The sequence below is a fragment of the Eucyclogobius newberryi genome, unplaced genomic scaffold, assembly GCF_026437365.1.
Source record: "Eucyclogobius newberryi isolate DKJ021-1_F unplaced genomic scaffold, fEucNew1.0.hap1 SCAF_13, whole genome shotgun sequence".
Classification (NCBI taxonomy): Eukaryota; Metazoa; Chordata; class Actinopteri; order Gobiiformes; family Gobiidae; genus Eucyclogobius; species Eucyclogobius newberryi.
The window spans coordinates 29,165,228-29,185,500 of record NW_027315757.1 but is presented as its reverse complement, the minus strand read 5'-3'; the positions used below and the strand labels follow the sequence as shown (position 1 = coordinate 29,185,500).

General features: G+C 39.3%; 1 protein-coding gene across 1 annotated transcript in view; it reads left to right on the top strand.

The window, feature by feature from the left end:
• The window catches only part of dnaaf5 (dynein axonemal assembly factor 5), a 39,832-nt gene extending 20,490 nt beyond the window's left edge, over nucleotides 1–19,342 (top strand). The window contains exons 3-11 of the mRNA XM_072443857.1: nucleotides 2,752–3,045; nucleotides 3,336–3,560; nucleotides 9,478–9,621; nucleotides 10,823–10,991; nucleotides 12,659–12,806; nucleotides 14,398–14,548; nucleotides 15,413–15,569; nucleotides 15,651–15,842; nucleotides 19,023–19,342. Coding sequence (XP_072299958.1) covers nucleotides 2,752–3,045; nucleotides 3,336–3,560; nucleotides 9,478–9,621; nucleotides 10,823–10,991; nucleotides 12,659–12,806; nucleotides 14,398–14,548; nucleotides 15,413–15,569; nucleotides 15,651–15,842; nucleotides 19,023–19,186 — 1,644 coding nt within the window. The 3' untranslated portion in view covers nucleotides 19,187–19,342. The remainder of the gene's footprint in view (nucleotides 1–2,751; nucleotides 3,046–3,335; nucleotides 3,561–9,477; nucleotides 9,622–10,822; nucleotides 10,992–12,658; nucleotides 12,807–14,397; nucleotides 14,549–15,412; nucleotides 15,570–15,650; nucleotides 15,843–19,022) is intronic.
• The last annotated feature ends 931 nt before the right edge of the window (nucleotides 19,343–20,273 follow it).

Sequence of the window (20,273 nt, the reverse complement as noted above, 5' to 3'; positions counted from 1 at the left end):
AGCGCCACCGACAAAAGTCAAAATACATTGCGCCTATGGGAGACGCCCCGAGGTCAACTTTGGCGTAAAGCTACGAAATTCGGGACACGCATTCCTCTCGTGAGGACAAAAAAATATATATATATTGTGGCCACGCCCCCAGACTTACCCTATGGCCGCCATCTTCCTTTGAAAATGAAAACACGCTGTGTTAGCCATTTTGTTCACGTCAAACTTTGACGAACTCCTCCTAGGGCGTTTTGCCCACCGACTTCAAAATCGGCGTACGTCCTCTGGACAAGTGGGGCATCTAAAGTTATCCAATTTTTTGAGATACCTTTACCGGTCTGTGTGCGGCGCAGCCGCAAAGTTGGACAACTTATTTTGGAATATTGCAGATCTAAAAATTGCTCCCATTTGATCAAAACCAGTCCGATTAGGACCAAATTTGAATCAGTTGTTAAACTTTCTAGTTTGGACCAGTTTAGGCTGACAAAATTGAAATGGACGCGATAGCGCCCCCTATAGAGTTACCTTTAAATTAACATTGAAGGTCAAAAATTAGTTTTACCAAAATTGTCTAAACTTTACCCAAAATTCTATTTTGCCGTCCCGATCACAAAAGCCAATCACAAAAATGCCTAAATTTTTACGGCGTAGTCGTAGCGATGACAGAAACCTCCCATGTTATCCCTATGGGAAAACCGATAAATCTCTCAAATTACCACATTTTGATGTTTTACACTCCTCCTAGTGCGTTTTGCCCACCAACCTCAAAATCGGTGTACGTCCTCTAGACAAGTGGTGCATCTAAAGTTATCCAAATTTTAAGGATAGCTTTTACGGTCTCTGTGCGACGGAGCCGCAAACGTTTCCCAGAATTCTGACTATTTGGCCTTCAGAGTGGCCTATAAACAATAGAGTTTTCCCAAGTGACATGATATTTTGCACAAAATTCTAATTTGCCATCCTGATCATACAAGTATGAGAGCCAAAGTCATATTTTGTACGGCATAACCGTAGCGATGACAGAAACATCCCATGTTATCCTTATGGGAAACTCGCAAAATCGCTCAAATCACCACATTTTTACGCTTCACACTTTAACAAACTCCTCCTAGGGCGATTGTCCGATCAAACTCATATTTGGGAAAAATCATCTACACAAGCGGGGCATCAAAAGTTATCCATATTTTGATTCTAAGTGCTACGGTATCTGTGTGGCGGACCCGCAAATATATGTCACAAATGGGAAAACAGCAAAATCTCTAAAATGACCACATTTTTACGCTTCACACTTTATCAAACTCCTCCCAGGGCGATAGCTCGATCAAACTCATATTTGGGGAAAATCATCTACACAAACGGGGCATCAAAAGTTATCCATATTTTGATTTTAAGTGCTACGGTCTCTGTGCCGTGGAGCTGCAAATATACTGTCACAAATGGGAAAAACGCCAAATCCTTGAAATGTTCACATTTACGCTTCACACTTTAACAAACTCCTCCTAGTGCGTTTGGCCCACCAATCTCAAAATCGGTGTACCTCCTCTAGACAAGTGGGGCATCTAAAGTTATTCAAATTTTATGGATAACATTTACGGTCTCTGTGCAGCTGAGCCGCAAACTTTTCGCAGAATTTAGACTATTTGGCCTTCAGAGTGGCCTATAAAAAGAGTTTTTCCAAATGACATGACATTTTGCACACAATTCTCATTTGCCATCCCCAAATTAAAAGTATGGGAGCCAAAGTCATATTTGGTAAAGCGTAGCCGTAGCAATGACAGAAACATCCCATGTTATCCCTATGGGAAAACCGCAAAATCTCTAAAATGACCACATTTTTACACTTCACACTTTAACAAACTCCTCCTAGGGCGAAAACCCGATCAAGTTCATATTTGGGGAGAATCATCTACACAAGCGGGGCATCAAAAGTTATCCATATTTTGATATCAAGTACTAGGGTCTCTGTGCGGTAGAGCCGCAAATATATGTCACAAATGGGAAAAACGCCAAATCCTTGAAATGTTCACATTTATGCTTCACACTTTAATGAACTCCTCTGTGGGCAATAGCTCGATCAAGCTCATATTTTGGGAAAATAATCTACACAAGCGGAGCATCAAAAGTTATCCATATTTTTATTCCAAGTGTCACGGTCTCTGTGCGCTGGAGCTGCACATTTGACCGACATTTGTGTTCATTTGCACTGGTTAAGCACAGCATTGTACATGTCCAATGTGTCGCTGTCTTAGTTCTTAGACAATTGCGTTAGCGCAAACTCTGTAAAATGCAGAGAGCAGAGTCGGGAGGCCGGCGGCCCGCGAGGGCCGTTGGATGCCGCTTGCAGCTTTAATTTGTTTTGTTTTTGTGTTTTTACATTTTTGAAAAAACTAAAATCAATGCAGAGTAATGATGTCACAACATCAAAATGTTTATAAATTAAATTATTGTGAGAAGAAAGTTTGATTCAAGGATTATCTTCTACGTCTATTCACATTTTAATTCCTCCTGTTTGTGACTAGCTTAAGAAATGTTTTGAGAACTTCCTGATTTGAATAAGTAAAGTTTATGTGACATAAACTGTCCACCACACCACTTTACATTTAGGTGCATTTTTATAGGACTATATTTTATTTAAATGGCTTATTTTAGTTTCTATTTTTTTGCTCTTGCTCAAGTTTACACTGTTATCTAAATAGTTGTGTTGTTTCCTTCGCACGTTTAATTTATCATTTATTCTGCTCTTAATATTTATCAAATAGATAGTTCCTTATTGTAAATTTTACATTACTGATTAATAACTGTAAAATCCTGTCATATGTTGCAGTGGAGCGTCCTGGGCTGGGCTGTAGAGAGCTCGTTGTCAGAAACCTTGGTAGACTGGTACCTGCGATCACCCACGATGTGTCTGATTGGTTGGTTGCTACTCGAGTTCGAACATCACAACTGCTCTCTGTGCTGCTCCTGCACGCGGAAGACCACTGCACACAACACCTCCAACCTCTGCTGGCCACACTTTATAGAGCCTGCATGGACGCAGAAAAGGATGTAGTTAATAACGTAAGTAAATCATATTTTATGCACATTTACTATTATACGTGTAATATTTTTGACTCACTGTCTTGACCCAAATATGTGAACACTACTAGACTGATTTCCCATCTGTTGAGCTCCATGTCAACACATTTGGTGACACACGAGTTCTCATTTTATGCTTAGTCAAACGCAGCCCAAGGACCATGGATGCACCTGTTAAATCTGGATCTTTATAGATGTGCAAGGTTAATACATTGTTTCCTGTTACTTACATCCTCTTTTATCTTTTTTGTTTATAATCTCTGCCCACATAGTGTCTGGCAGCTGCAAAACTACTGGGAACCTTTGTCCCTCCCGCCGTCTTCCTCAAGTTGATGCTGGATCATGTGACATGCCCCTCCTCTGCCTCTCATCCCTGGGTTCCCCTCATGGTTCTTGCTGCAGTGTTGGGAGGCTGCCACAAGCCCCTCCTTAAACCACATCTTGAAGAGGTGACCAACACCCTCGCTCAACCCGACGTCTGCCAGGAATATCAACAGGTCAGAAGAAGGGATTTTAATTTGGGAAATGGAACCATATTAGTGATGATAAAGTGAAAAGGAGACAATTCTGGTCAAAGAAAAGAGTGGTATCAAATCAGAGATTGTTTTCCTCAATGTTGATAATGATTGGTAATCCTCAATATTAACAATAATTTTCACCTAAAATTCGGTCCTGGACTTTTTGGTCTGCGTGGCCGTCTCCGTGATCTCGGTTATCTAGCAATTTCGTAACAAAAATATAACCTAACCTAATAACCCTAACAACAACAACATGTAGGAAATAAAAAAAGATTTATGTTTACTAACTACTAGTTCATGTCAGATTTTTATCGGGATGTCTGAAATCAAGATTTTTTTTGGAACCTCTGAGGACAGTAGCCTTTGCTCCTTTGACTTATCTTTCCTTATCATGTGAGAAATATGCTTGTGAAATAACACTTTGATAGTGCTGCATAAAAATAAATACATTTAAAATAAAAAAAATGTCAATCAGCTAAAATAACCTGAACAATGTAAATATGAGCTCTATCGACGTAAAATAAATACTGGCATGAAGATTGGGCAGTGTAGAGTGCCTTTATGGTCTCAGAAACATCCCTAGTGTTGAAATAATGGCTTATTTGCAGCCTATAATTTACCAAACTCTTTACCAGCAGCGCTTTATTGAATCCACGCTGCCACACGGCAAAGGGGCTGGTGGAAACTCCTGGTTCTCCAGCCAGTCCTGCCTACACTGAAATGCCACAACGTTATACACTAGTTTTGGCTGAACTGGATCTACCAATTTTCAAGTTTGTGGGGAACTGTTCTAGAGCTGAGCCACAATCCCAATTAATTAACCTTAATAGGTAATTTCCAACAAGTTAATTAATTAAGTAGTTAATTGACAATAGTGCATTATTCACTCCACATTCAGTGGTGGTTGCTAGCCACAGTTGCCCTGGGGCAGGCTTACAGAACCAAGGCTGACAATTCATGCCATCGGTAGCTCCAACCAACACCAATCTCTCACGTACACACCACATGGGTGAAGTGACTTGCCAGGACACAACGACTGTGGCACCTGGTGTTCCAGCGGTCTCCCATCCAAGTACTAACCAGGCCCTGTCCTGCTTAGCTTCTGAGAAGTGCTGCGATGGGACAGACTGGCAAGCTACATTTATTAACCAGGACTAAGTAGGATGAAAAGTCAAATCAAATCAGAACATGTCATGTCATGGTAATAGCTACAGTCCCAACAGTATCATTGTGGTATCTGTAACACAGAACTAAAACACTATCTTCATGTTTGTGCCTAAAAAAATCAACCAATCTGTTCTGTGTGTTCATCTTAATTCATATTGCCCATATTTCACTTTAAGCTAATTTCTTGATCAGTTTGATGTGGAGTTTCCTTTTCAATAGCACCTCTGTAAGCAGTAAGTTCAGCGAGTTTGCTCTGGAGTAGATGCTAAGTTGGCTAAAGTGACACTTTTCAAACAGTGTTTAAAACGGTCAGACTGCATATTCCAACAGAAATAACTAAGATGCCTTTTTCCAAAAACTGTGGAAAACATCAGTCACATCCTCTTTGCCGTTCTAGTTTCCTAAAATATGTTTCGCTTTAAAAAAATATTTTCAGAATGGCCCACCACTAGCTCACCTATACCACATCCCTCACTGTGGGGCTTTCAAGAATTTCCCCTCAGAGATAATAATAACATAAATCCACTAATTCCATGTGACCTCGGCATGGCTCTGGTGACCTCTGCAAATAGACGAGGCAACACAATGTCTGTTTTTATAGTTCTATGTAAGGTCGCACACAAAAAAAGACCAGAGTTCACCACCTTTTTTTCTTCCTGTCTCACTGCCAAGCCCTTAAAACAATCCCTGAAATTTCAAAGCCTGTCTGCTCGAGCCCATGTGATAAATGGGAAAGGAAACTGACCCGCTTCTCTGTTCTCTTGTTCCAATCGAGCAGGGGTCATCCAGAGAGGGGAACAACAGGACAGGATGGTCACACATTGTCACACAGATGGATGTAGACCTCTGTTTCCTCTCTCTTGATCGGCTGTGCTGTCCATTCAGGGCCGTTGTGTCTTTTATGGCAGGTTATAGGAGCATGCTCCAAAATGCACCTGCAGAATCTTTGATATTAAGTTCACTGACGGCAGCAAGGCCAGATTGCTGCAAATAGCAACACCTGTTTTATGTATCCTGTTTTTTATTCTCCATATTGAGAACTTTAATACCATTATTACCACCATTGATCTTGTTTTAACATAGCAATATGCTAAATTTAAATAACTGAATGAACAATACAGTTCTCAATGAAATGCCCACTGTTTTCATACAGCTAGTACACTATGGTAGTGAAGAAAATACATTGGTCAAGATCTATACCAGAACTCCAACTCTACAAACTATTCCTGTTTGCAGTAAAAGTGAAGAACCTGAAGGCAAATCCATACATAAGTCATATGATCATGCCAATATGGAAAAACAAGGCTTTGTAAAGTACTCCAGAAGAACAACTGCACACTTGTTTGGTCACACAAATATATTCAATATATTCAATTGTACAGACAAATATCTCTAACAAAGTTTAAAAAAAAAGAAGAGCATATACAAAAATACAGAACAGAATTTAAATAAATAAAAAGGCAGACCTAGTGATACAGGGTCCATGAGTACTCAGAACTTGATCTGATACCTATTCTGATACATGGATATCCCTTAAAACTGGTGTTAAAAGTTTACTAAGATAATTTAGAATAACAAAATGCATTGGAATTTAACGTTAACAATGTCCTCAATATCAGAATACAACTGTCCTATGATTAAGTCACATTTGCAGTGCCTCAAATTCGGCCTTGATGAAGCAGACTGTAGGTTAAGTGTAGAACTCATTAATTTATAATGGCTTTTTGGTGATTTTAAAGGTATTGCGATGCGTATCTCTGTATTGATGCACATACCGGTATTGCCAAATCAGTCACGATATATCACAATATCGATATATTGAGTACAGCCCTAATATTTATCCACCTGATATGTGTTTTATTGGACCAGATACTTTACCTGTTGTTAACAGACATAGGACGGATGTGAAACAATAAAAAAAGTATAATAATCTAAATGCCCATGTTTTATATCAGTTGTTTTCTTTTAATAAGGAATAAGTAACTTAAAATATGTGCTCTCTGATCCAGCTTTACAGAGTTATGTGCCATATGAACCAGAGGCAATGATAAATAAAAAGCATGGTTTGACTTGGATGAGATGAAGCCTGTTAAGATATGAAATATAAATAATCTTCAAAGTGTACAGAAATGGGGGCGGGACTACAAGGCCCTGTGGGGAGATTGAGGAACAAGCTGAAGCACAAGTTGTATCTAGAGGCGGATATAGGACGCTCCAACTTAACCTCTGTAGCTCTTTCATGTCACTTTTTTTTATTTGGGTGGGGAAAGTGATGACTTAAAACAATACATGACAGATGCTTGTTGAAAAGACAAACACAATGTTAAGAATGTGAGGTAGAATAACAGTAAAAGCAGTGGTCAGAAAAACCACTGGGTTCTGACCTAACCAGATTAGTGCAAAATGGTTGTTTGCTTTTCACTGATGGCTAGATGTTACAGGAATTTACAAAATAAGCATAAGCGGATAAGCAAACGAGAAACCAATGCACCTTACTTAGCCGTGCGCAAAGTTTGTGTACAAAAGATTATAAATATATGCTGAAAGAAGGAACCAGGTCATGGAAAACCGGGAGGACGGTAAATTACAAAGTATTTTTACAACCATATTTATGCACTTCAAAAAGTACCAACGTGAATTACTGTAAAGATAAATAGTTGCCCATAGCATGTCTGCTATGATTACCTTTTCATCCTGTTAAGCTAAATATATCCCAGAATTCTTTGTACTTCTCGATATGCAAACATTTGGGTTCATACATGTGTGTGCTGGCATGCCTGGGCTTTATCGCGAGTGACAAGTGCATATGACTCCCTTATTTACTGAGCGACAGATAGAGAAAAGAGAAGAAAGTCAGGTCAGCAAACGTTTCCTGACGACAAATGGCCGGCTGTTTGTTTCCCTGTTACCATGGCAGCCGTAACTGAGGAGTGGGCTTGGATAGATAGTCATGCAACGACTTCCACTTCTGCAACTGACACTACTACAATTGCATACTACTACTAATTCTAGTACTTTTGCTGATGATAGTTTTATTGTGTTACAACCTTAACACTCTAAAACTGGGTAAAGATGATGTTTGTTACTTGGTTAAATGATTTCGGATAAATATCTATATATAAACATCTTCACACAATGTTCAGGAGCATTAACATCACTCAGCCATACAAATAACTGCAACTATTGAGATTTACAACGTGCAATTTTGATTTTGTTCTCTGTTAATCTTGCAGCAGCACCATTTCAAGAATGTATAAAAGTGTGTAATGACAATGATGCAAGTTCCAAAAATGCTCTTGGGTAAATTACTCAACAAAAGTATGTAGTTACACCCCCCCTGGAATGACTATGCGTGTAGCAGGTAATTGATGTATGCTACGACTGGTGGACAGACTTTGTAACGAGCTGGAGGAGCGTGCCCAGACCAATGAAACCAGGTGTATGTTGTCTCGCTCCAGGTGTCCAACTAGTCATTACACTGTAACACTTTTTCCGTTCTCCCTTTTTCTCCCTGGACCAGCCCTAATGATTGTTTTCCAAGTGTGTGCCACCACAACATTATGTCTGCACGTTCACGTCTGCCACTGTATGTCCATATCTGACTAGTGCAACGTTCAGATCACAGGCAAGGATTTCCCTCATCAGCGGTGGATTCATGTTTGCTTCATAGCTTTAAACACATTTTGTCACTGCTTGGATTAATAACATCGTAGATAAAATGCGTCTTTCTATATTTCTTGGTGTTTTGTGTTACTGGAAACTGAAAACATTTGCATCTTTACACAAGTCCAGTCATTTCCTTGCAGACAAATGGCAAGCATTGCGCTACATACTTGGGGAACATGAACAGTGCCCCCTAGTGATACATAAGATCCACTGAGTGTGATTTTTTTTTTTTTTATTGAATTGCCCTCCAAAACCAACTCCTCATCACTAGACCAAATACCTGGAGGCGTTGTACCCTAACCCCTGCACGTATAAATGCATACACAGCCCCCTCTCCCACGTGTACCTCTATAACGACACCCTTCAATCCCTTCTACTCCAAACAAACCTAATAACAGGCCAGAACAAAACCGGAAAAGGGGCCACGATCCCAGTAATGGCATGGAAATTAGCCTGTCTTTGTTTAAACATGAGCTCACCACAACATCACAACACTGGCTGACAAGCGGCTGGCACATTCCTCTGAGGTGGAAAATCTGAAATGCATTTAGTGTGCATAGTTTATTATTTTTTAAATTGCTGTGCATGGATTTCATTGTGACCCAAACTAATAAAAAATAATAAAAAAAAAAAACACCAGAGAAATCCTCCATTAAGGCACTGGCTTTGATATAGTATTGTTAAATATATAAATAGTGCAACAATTGAGTTCAACGTTAAATGGTACTTCTCAATCTATGAACTTTGTTGAATTGTTACAATACTAATATTTCTAACTCTTATTTCAATACTGGGGAAAAGGCCCAATACTTGATCCCAACCACAAACACTTTTTTAGACAATGGAATGTACTTTTCAGCACAAACTAGATTCTGTAATTCTACTGTGAAGTCTTATCATACTAGAAAGGTTTTCAGAAAAGATCCAATTCTGTTATGAGATACATGTTTTCATGATTGATAGTTTCAGTAATAGGTTTGGTATTGATTGCCCTCTAGATTGATACTATCACCACAAATGTACTTGAATAACAATGAATTGCTTTTGGTTCTTATTGTCTCAGGTTGTGTACTTGGAGCAGTTGTTGGCCTGTGTGGACGTCCTGTTGCATCAGTGTGATTCTGAATGTAGTTCTGTCAGTCTGCAGCTCCTCAAAGTGTTGGTCACAGTGCAGTGCCTCTCCACGGAGCCAGAACTCACTGAAAAGGTAAAGAAATGATAATTATAAGATGTTATAATAATTTTATTTACTTTAACTTTATTTTACCTTGAGCCACTTTTTCTTTTGTTTCTAAAGTTGTATTAGGCAGTGGAATGTGAGGACAATTGCATCTTAGCAGTTTAGATCTAGTTCAGTGTGAAAGGGGCAGGGACGAGGCACAGTTAACCGCAGACAAAATAGTAGGAAATAGTTGATAGTGACTAACAGACTGCTTCACAGAGCAGGTGTGCGTCACCAGCCAAGTCTTATTTGTAGCTTGTCAGGTCGGCGCACACCAATGACCTAATAGATAATAGGTAATCAGTCCACAGGAGCAGTGATACAAGTGATACTGAAGTTAACTACACCCAATGTGTCTTATCTCTGTGGGAGGTTAATGACGGGGAAAGTCTTTGGACATTTGGCCCATATTTTACCCAGACGCCTCATGTGTTACCAGTGTTGGTTTTCACCAGACTATAATGCATGAATGTTGTGATATCATGCTGGAGAGGAAGCAGGGAAGAATAAATTAAAACCACCATGAGGCTGAGAATGGCCTTGGGCAGTCCCTGGACCCAAAGGAAAAAAGCAGAGTATGTTTTCCCAAAATAAAGGGACAGTCTTTCCCATCAGCCGTCTAGTCATGGTTGTCTAGCTCTCTTTAGACCCACGACTGACCCAAATGTCTGATTTAGCCTTTGTTTAGGTCCTGATCATCCCTGAGGGACCATGAAGGAACTATAAAGTGCCCTGACAGGTCACTTTCCTCCCCTGAAGAGTCGGCTAATTATTTACTCTATCTCTCATTCCGACTCCTTCCTCTCGGCTTTATTAGTGCGAGTATGTGTGACTGTGTGTGGCTCACCCAGTTCCTGTGACTTCCTGACATCCTGTTCCTTAGTTTTAGTCATGGAGTTTTTTAAGTTTAAAACTGTGTCATTTTTCCCATGGTTTCACATTATGGTTTATCATTATGTTCTTTTAGACTTTAATGTTTCACCTGAGCGTGACATTTTGATTTAAGAAGTACTATTGCATTTGTTATAAAACAAGTTTTGACTTGATCAAAATATGATTCCAATTAATGTAATAGCCGATTATTCACGATTTAATCTGATTTTATTGTTGCAGCCCTGATGCACTCCTCTATTCTCCTCCACCATTTGCATACGTGACTGTGTGTTTTTGTGCCTCTCATCCTCAGGCAGTGGACAGTATACATTTGCTGTGTAAGGTGCAGGGCCTGGCCTCGCCACAGCAGCTCTACAGAGTCCACATGGAGCAGCTGATGGACTGGCTGTGTGCCTCTGTCAACAGCTGGTCCAGTTATTCCCCGGAGAGGCTCCAGCTGCATATCATAGTCACACAATCAGGTGAGGACTGAAGTTTAAACATGCAAAGTGCCAAGTTAAACCACAGCTCCTGAAGAGACACTTAAACATAACGTGCAGAAGTGTGTGCAATGACTTATGATTTTACCACATCACATTGTTGTCTTTTATAAGCTAGTTTATCTAAATGTGTTATCAAACATACTATGCAGGGTTTGTGGACCAAGTCTTTCCAGAGCTTGTCAAGACATAACTTGTTACATCATAATATGAGCATCAGGCTGTTTGTCCTGTTCATACAAGATCCATTTTTAAGTCAACTCAGCCAGCTGTTCTTCCAAGAGTTTAGTATTGAAAATAAAGTGGTTTCAGAACTCAATATAATAATTAAGTTTAATTACAGGTCAGCCGCAGGGTCTTACAAGTATAGTAAAATAAATTAAATTCCACAATAGCACAAAAAAATAATGGTCTTACATTTTTTGTTATATTTTTGGTTTTATGATTAACTCGCATAAGTTAGGTGTCTGTCTTGGATTTATAACGTATTAGAGACTAATAATATTACATTAAAAAGATCTTGTGTGTATGTTTAGAATAACATAGATCCATTTTACGTCATTTTACGTACACAGGGGAGACACTTTTGACAATCCTTAAGTGTCCCTGTGTTTATCTGTCAGCTAGTGTCACCCGTGTCCAAAGCTTTTGTGAGTCTGTATGTGTGTGCGCAACGTTTTAAAAAGCCATGACCCCATCTTTCATACTAGGGACCTCGTATTATCTCCTTCCATGACATATAATCCTTTGTGATCAGCGCCTCCACACCAAACTTTCATCTTATTTTTCTTGCCTAGTGCTCTGCCTTATTCTAATTGACTGGGCTGCAGGGGACCAGTCTAAACCTCAAATACACACAGTGCACAGTCATTGAGCTGACTGGCCTGTCCACGCCGCTGCTGGTCACTACTTCAAAAAGCACAATAGCTCTTTGCTTTTGACCTTTCTAGAGATCAAGGTTGCTTTGATGCTAAGACCTGTGTCTGTACGGCTGGGTTTGTGTTTGTCTGCCTCGTGATTACGTTTGAACATGGTACTAATCATCCTTTAGGGGGATAGTGTGACTTCTGCATACTTCAAGGGGACTGACCGCTGCTGGACAAGTGGCAGATTTCTCTAGTAAAGGATCGGCCATTGTTTATTTTACCTGATATTTGAACCCACATAATTTTTTTCTTCAATCAAGTGTTATTTTGTCATATTGAAAAAAAACTGTGAAATTAAAACCAGACTTTCCCTTTGTATAGTTTAAGAATACACTTACTGTTTGTCTGGTTCCTTTATTTGGCGTCACCTTTGGCCAGCCACAGGATTTCCTGGATGTCTCACATCCACAGGCGCACACATATCACTCATTACAAGTATTTATACCTCTGTAAACACGCTGTTAGACGGTGTGGGTGTGTGTAAGCATGACCTGAACTAGGACGGGGGCGGGGCTGCTCGAATAGTGTTTTTTACTGAAAGTCTCACAGGTAAAGTCACTGTTGCACATCGACCTCTTTATATGTCACTGTGTGTTACTGTGGCCTGTTCCTCCTCTGATCCTCTGATCTGTCCATGCACAAAACACCAGAGACACAGGCCAGACATAACAAAATATGACTCTTTTAGATTGTTGCTTAATAATGAAATCCTTGTTGTTGAAGGTCCGGTCATTGGCGAGTTTGTGAGTTGCTTGATGCAGATTCTTCTGAACTGTCTTCAACCAGAGAAAGATCCTGAGATGAAGATGAGTATCCTCACTATGATGGCTAAAGTATTGTTGGAGGCACCGCACACTGTGGATTCTCACGGGTGAGAGTATAGCCCCTGCCTCATTTTATATTTTGATTTAGATTTGAGCAAATATTTTATGAATTTGTGACCACCAGCCATCTAGACACTGTCTTATGTTGCAGTTTGTAAAACCTGTGAATGTTACAACAGTTAGAATAATATTTTATGAAGCGCTCTCTACACCATTACTCAAACATATTTGTTTTGGCAATTAGAAAAGTAATAGGCAAAATATTCTGACATTTCTGGAGCAATTCTGAAATGAGTCTTTGCTTGAGGGAGCCGTACTGAGGAGGAGCGTCAAAAACACAAGTTGATGTTCATGCGCTCCATGCTGGAAGTCTGATATGGCCTCTGAGGTCCAGTCCTCAGCTGTGGAGCTCTCAGCGCAGGCTCAGCGCTTAATCTTAGGGAATGTGTTCAGCCTCAGCTCCTCCCAAAGTGATGACAACAGCTGCTCACTTCAATCTGAAATGCAAACATTGCCCATAGTGTTACCATGGTGACATTTTTACTTCCTGTCACTCTGAAGCCAACATCCTTTATACTGGGTCATGTTAGAAGCTCAAGCTAGGTTGGTAGTTTTAGATGTAGACTTCTAACATGCCCTTTTCTAAATACACACTGAAGTGTGAATATTTTAACACTCAAAAAAGACATATCAGCATAATTTAATGCTGCATTGTTCATATTTTAGCCATCTTTTGTTCCTTTGTCTTTTTATCATTTTTGGACCATTAACTCAAAGTGGGTGTCTTTTACACCTTTTTCACTACAAATGTTTGTGTGTTCTGCCGGGACTGCTCCAGTCCAGACCCAGTTCTCAGACACAAAGGCAATATTAGCCATCGAAAGGACCATAACAAGCACAGAAGACATGCTTCTTTCTTTGAGAGCATGTTCAATATATTCAATTGTACAGACAATGCAGAAATTAACATGGATACATTGGACTTATTACACACGCAATTTTAAAAATGTGTGAACGTTGTCATTAATGCAACTGGCAAGTGTCATTTTCCAAAAAGAGCTGGCAGAGTGTTTTTTATGGATGTGCTCTTTCAAGACTTTTATGAGAAATAAAGAAATGTTTGAATTTAAAAAAAAAAATTATATTTCAACATTTAATTATATTTTATGAATGTTACAAATACCATTTAGCTTATTGCTTAGTTCACAGCTTATTTCAAAGTTTGAGCTGCATCATAGTTTCAGGCTGTGAGGCTTTGACTAAACTGGAGACATTATTGAAAAAATGCTGAATATAAATCTTTTAGAGAACTCGGTCCTGGAATTGATCCGAGGATCGTCTTGTTGTGTGAGCAAACCTGAGTTGGACTCTTGTTGTGGGCACAAAAGTCTCTCTGTGCAGCCTCTTCTTGTACAGTCAGACTTCCCTGGCATCGGTGCACGTCTGACAAGTCATGCTCATCTTTTCTTTGGAAGTCTATAATGTGGAAAGATGTGTTTGCTTCAATGTATGACTTCAAGTTTCAACACTTATACTAATAGTAGAACTTTACACTATATGTTGCTAACATGATTCAATGGCACTACCAACTATCAATGCCTAGAATTCTAATTTATGCCAGTTTCTTATTGTCCACAGCCTTTTCCAAGAGCATTCAGAGAGGTTTCTGTGTGACATCTTGCTTCCTAACCTGGTGTGGCGTGCTGGGAGGACTGCAGCTGCTGTCCGCACAGCAGCCATCAGCTGTCTCCTGGCTCTGCTGCACGGAGGAGCCATCACACCTGCACAGGTGACTTTCATCTCTGCATTACAGATGTGCACTGCATGACCTTTTCAGCAACACAGTGAAGAGACTGACGCTGTGCTGACTGAAAGGTTTTAGAGTTGACATTTAGCTCAGTATTTCTGTTTAGGCCATTTGCTTCAAGTTAAAGTCCCACTCGGTCATTTGGGGAATAAATTATCCTGTGTCATACTGTGTTGGCCAGCAGCAAGTAGCAGGTGCACACAAGGTCAAACAGGTTCACATAACTTTGTCCCGGAGGAACAAAGCTTTCACTTGTTAAAAGCAGCACCTTTTAGCAGGACATGGCCTTGTGCACCTGCCCGCCCAATGAATGCCCACAAACTGTGTGTGTTCAGAAACAGGCCTCTTTTCCAAAGTGACTTGGCAAAACTGACTAACACGCCTTTGTGAACTGTAGAGACCCAAGATATAGCAACACAAAAATGTCCATTACCTCAGGAGCCTTTGAAGAAAAGATCAGTGTTTTCCAGATTTGTTTTCAGATCTTTCACACAGGTTTTTAATTAAGTGGAACAATGTTTCCTCCAAACTCTGAGCTGATCCAGTCGCACGTGTCATCTTTATATTATCACTGATGTCATCCCTAAGTGTCAATGCCAGGATTCCCCTTTCTCTTTTTAACATCTGTTTTGTTACAATAGTCAGATGTTTTCTCCATCCCAAAAGAATCAGTGGCCGATACATTCACTTTCACCTTGTTTATCAATATCCTGTGATAAAGACATTTGGACTTAAGTTTCATTGTACCTCTGGTGACATTTAATTTGACTACAGAATATCACGCAATGGTTTGGCAAAGACTCCTGACTTCTACTATAAGTGTTATCAAGCTTAACTTAATTCCAGGTGCTGTGTGTGGAGGAGAAACTGAGTCCTCAGGTGTTGTCGGCTCTAGAAGAAGACTCTCAGATGGCCAGACTTTTAGCTTGTCGCTCTGTGTCCACAATACTCAGACTTGTTGGATCTAGTCTTCACCCTGACGCTCTGAACAAGATTTATCCAGGTAAGTGAGATCGATCCCTTCTGATTAGAATATCTCACTCCAGTGCGTGAAGTGCATGATCTAAATGTTTGTGTCGTGCAGAGCTGCTGAAGCGTCTGGATGACAGCAGTGAGGAGGTGCGCGCTGTGGCTTTGGAGGCTCTGGGCCTGTGGATGTCCAGCCTGAGGAAAGACTACAGTCCAGAGCTGTGCGCTTCTCACCTGCAGCTCCTCTTTCAGCAACTGCTTCTCCACCTGGATGACCCCGACAGCGCAGTGCAGGACCAAGTGCTGGGTGAGAATAACTTTAAAGATCTCCTGTTCATAAGTGAAAGTGCCACAGTTAACTGGGGAGAGTAAATAAGAAATATATTTATAACCACGTTTTAAAAGATAAAGATTGATAAAGTGGATTAAAGAAGAGTTTATTTGCGGTTATTATTTACAGACCTTCCTGCTGTGCCGAAAACATTTGCAGGAGGTTGTGATTTCTTGGGTATCCTCTATCAAACAGTGGATTATGGCCCTGGCAGGCTGTCAGCAGATTCCTCCCCTTTTATTTCAAACACTTGCTAAACCAATCATCACAAAGAACAGCTTGAACAAGTCATCTGCCAAATATGTTCATAAAATCATTTAGGGATTTACACATACAGTTCATATAACATGGAAAATATGATTCCATATGTCAGTGATACATCAAACTGAATGTTTATTCGTGCTGTAGCTCATCCAGTTCACCTGAGACAACTTATGGTTTGGGGAAGTCTAAAACATTTGTAATGGCCACGTTGTAATCACCACCATATGGGGTCTTCCCCTCGGTGTCACACAAATTAATCCAACCATCTTCATGCTGTCAGCCGGCCTTCCTTCACTTAATACTGAACAGTCTGTTTGTAGTTGAGCTTCACTTTTTAAGGATGTTTGGATGGAAAGTTTGAGTGGCGTTTCCTGAAGAGGGTAACAGGCTCGAGCAGCTCTGCTCTCCCACTCACTTCACTGTTAGCTGTCATTACTTCTGACAGGCTGCAGGTGAGCGCTGATGCCTCTGCCACTGGTCCTAACTTATCTCCATAGCAACTTGGAGTTTCCAGCTCATACAGAGCCAAAATAAATCTATATTCTTTGCATGTTCAAAGCCCAAGCAAATGGAGAGTTCAGCATCAGATATGCTTTATCAAATTAGTATTACGAGCACAGAAGAAGATCCTGAGGATCAAAGGGCCTTTGAGTTTGCAATAAGACATTGTACTATGGCTCATTGTACACTCGTTTGGCTTCTTCTGTATTAGATTGTATTATATGCAGTTTAGTGCCCTTTGTGAAACCAGAGAACTTTAAATCTTGCTGAGTGATCATTTGTATCTGACAGAGCAACCACAAATATGGAAGGACTGTCTCATGCGTAGCCGCTCTTTTGCTTTGTTCTTCCTAAACGTCATCCTTTTATCTTGCTTCTTGAATTTCAGACGTATATCTGAAATGGTTTGATACTTCCAAGATGTCCCAGCAGCCTGACTGACACACAGATTGTCTTATGGCCACAGATTGTTCCATGTAATCCTTTTTTCTTGGCTGTCTCTTTCTTTTCTTTTTATCCCCTGCTTCTTATCAAACAAACCCTTCCTCTAGGTTTTACTGCACATCATTATTATTTGTTTAGCACAAGAGATCTAGAGCAAGAATCTCACTAAGTTGGGCACTTGTTGATTCAAAAGGTGAATCTCAAGTGTTGCCCAACACTGCCCCCTGCTGTCAGTTTACTGAAGTGTCTAAGTGAAATCCAAAGCAATTAATTTAATTTAAAAACTATTATTGTTTACTATCCTTAGAGAACACACAATCCTGAACATGTCAGGTACTGAGATAAGTTATTGTAACAAGAGGGAGCTGTGTCCCTTTATGGAGCCCTGGTCATACCATTTAAATTGTTGCATTTGGCTAAAAAGTGATATATCTATTGTAAAGTGGTTACAATAGATATATAAATTTGATCTAAATACGGTAAGGAAACCCAACTTAAAAAGATTCAAAGTGCACATGAAAGTGGACAAGACTGGCTTAAAAAGGTCAGAAAGGATAAAGGTGAAAGGAAAAAGTCAAAAGGAAGCAGAAGAAAAGGGACAGTGACAACTCAACATCTTCTGTGCCATATCTTTTATCTGATTTACATGAATCTCTTGGAAAATTTCTGATTCAGAGCAACATGATTTTCACTGTACAAATCATGAAACCCAGGATATTGATCATGATATTTCTCCAGTTAGTTAAAAAATGTCGAGCTCCTCTCATGAGATGCAATATACTGTAACACTAAATTCAAGAGTGACATTCATTTTCAATAATACATTTTAACAGCTCTGGTCTCTATGCCATTTTTTGAATCATATAAAGGAATATTTTGAATACATTTACAAATGTACAAATTCATACATTATAAATATAATTTGAATATCAAAATGTAACATTATGGCATTAGAGAGTTGGCACTATAGTGGGTGGAAAGTTATCTAAAAAAACAGTATCAGTGATATCTGTAAACATCTCAATTACTCAAATGTATTTGATTTGCTGATGACATGAACAGATTTGGCTCAGGAGATAATATATTACAAACTGTTACATTAGAAGTTGGCAACATTAATAAAGAGTTCATGCTAAACAAAAATAAAATTGAACCAGACGCTTATCAGAAAGAGGGTGTGGTGGTAGTTTTGAGAGTCTGCATGAAATTAAATTCCTTGGAGTGATGCTTGATCCTTGATGAAAGAATTGGCTGGAAACCTCATAATAAATATAAAACAATATTTCTATATCAAGAATTATTTCAGTAATGGCAAGCAGTAAATACCTCCACATTCTGTTCTTGGTTTTGCCACTTTTGCTCTATGGTGGGGGGCAGCACATAGAAGTTCATTAAAACCATTATTCTTCTTGCTAAAAACAGTAAAGTAATACACAAAGTTGGTTATATTGAGCACACTAAGCTACTATTTCTAAAATAAAAAGCGTTTGGCATTGATTTCCTATTTCTGTGCATTTTTTTAATCAAGTTTCAGCATCTGTACTTTTGGAAAAGGGTTACATTTCAACATCCCAAGACACAGAACAAATTCAAAGTGGAGCTGACACAATGACAAACACAAGCAAGTGCTCTTTACAAAATATAGAGAAATGACTTAATAGACACAAGGGAAAATAATATGGAGGCATTGTATTTAGTATGATATAATTGTTTTGTATGGTATATTGTAAATGAGGACATATCAGCACTTTATTCTATACTATAATACACCTTTTTCATCGGCTTGCTGGACCTTTGATGATTGATGTAAAATGCTGGACTTTGAATAATGTGTCTGATGTGCATAAGAAGCTTTAGAGTTGGATTATTTAAAAGGTTTCGACTTCTTCCTACTCTAAATGTATTGTCTGTTCATTTAACTAGTGAAATGTGTTTGTGTTTGTGCAGAGATCTTGAAGAAAGCGAGCCTGGTGCACCCGTTGCTCGTGAAGACTGAGACGGAGGCAGTGAGGGACAAACAGAGGAGTCCACTTTACTGTGACCGCCTGCTCCAGCACATCCACTCTGTGACCACTCAGCAGCTCGCCCACTCCACTGAGAAACACAGCTAATATCTCAGTTATACTTCAGTCCCATCCAGGAAAACAAAAGGGGACATTCATTGGATTTTAAAATGTGTGTCTGTAATGTTTATTGGTAATTTAACAAATGCATTCATCTTTTCTGCCTTACAGTTGTATTCAATGTTCATTATTTAATCTTTATTTTGTATCTGGACTGTTATAGCACAATAGAAAGTGTGAAGCATAATTCAATAATAACGGTGAAAATGGAAAATCTGTACTGATATTTTAAATGCATTTGTATATCCTTCACTTTTTTTAATGTCCAACTTTTCTAACCTCTAGATGGCGACAAACCATTATCTATTTTGATGTTCGTTTCAAAATCAATTTTATTTCTCTAATTTTCCATTTGGTATTCATGCAATCTTAGTATTAAAATTAGCCCTGCATATATATGATGATGAATCTGTTTTGGATTCTTGTAAACACGCCGCTCTGAAGCCCATAATACATGATCATCTCAAAGCTGCTGTGCGCTGTCCGTGGTCCTTTTCCCACTTTCAGCATTTCACCAAAATAACACTGCATTTTTCTCCACAATGCTTCAAATGGAAGATGAACTCATAACGATGTTCCGGTTCCAGCTGACCATTTTCTTCGGTGTTAGAGGCTTGATGGGCATAGCTTTAAGACAACTTGCTTGCTACGAGTTATAACCACACACTCTTTATTCCAGAACCTGCATTTAAACAATATAACGGTCTTTCTGGAGTATAAACCACAGACATTTTCTCCAGTTACCCATCTAGACCTCAAATCATCATGTCCCCTTGGTTCTATTTCAATACAATTACATACAGCCAATATTATTTCCAGCAATTGGGATCATATAATTTGTATCAAAAACAATGTTTTCTAGGTTCCTCTACATCACTTGTATAAAAAGTACCCAGGGCTTCTCAATTCAAGCATCGTTTCCTTATTTGAACCCAAAGTCATTTAAGATAAGATAAGATAAGATAAGATAATCCTTTATTGTCCCACATTGTCATTTACAGGTAATAAATGACAAAGTACAAACAACTAACTCTACGTTCAAGATTAAACATCATTCTCTTGTTGCAGATATCAG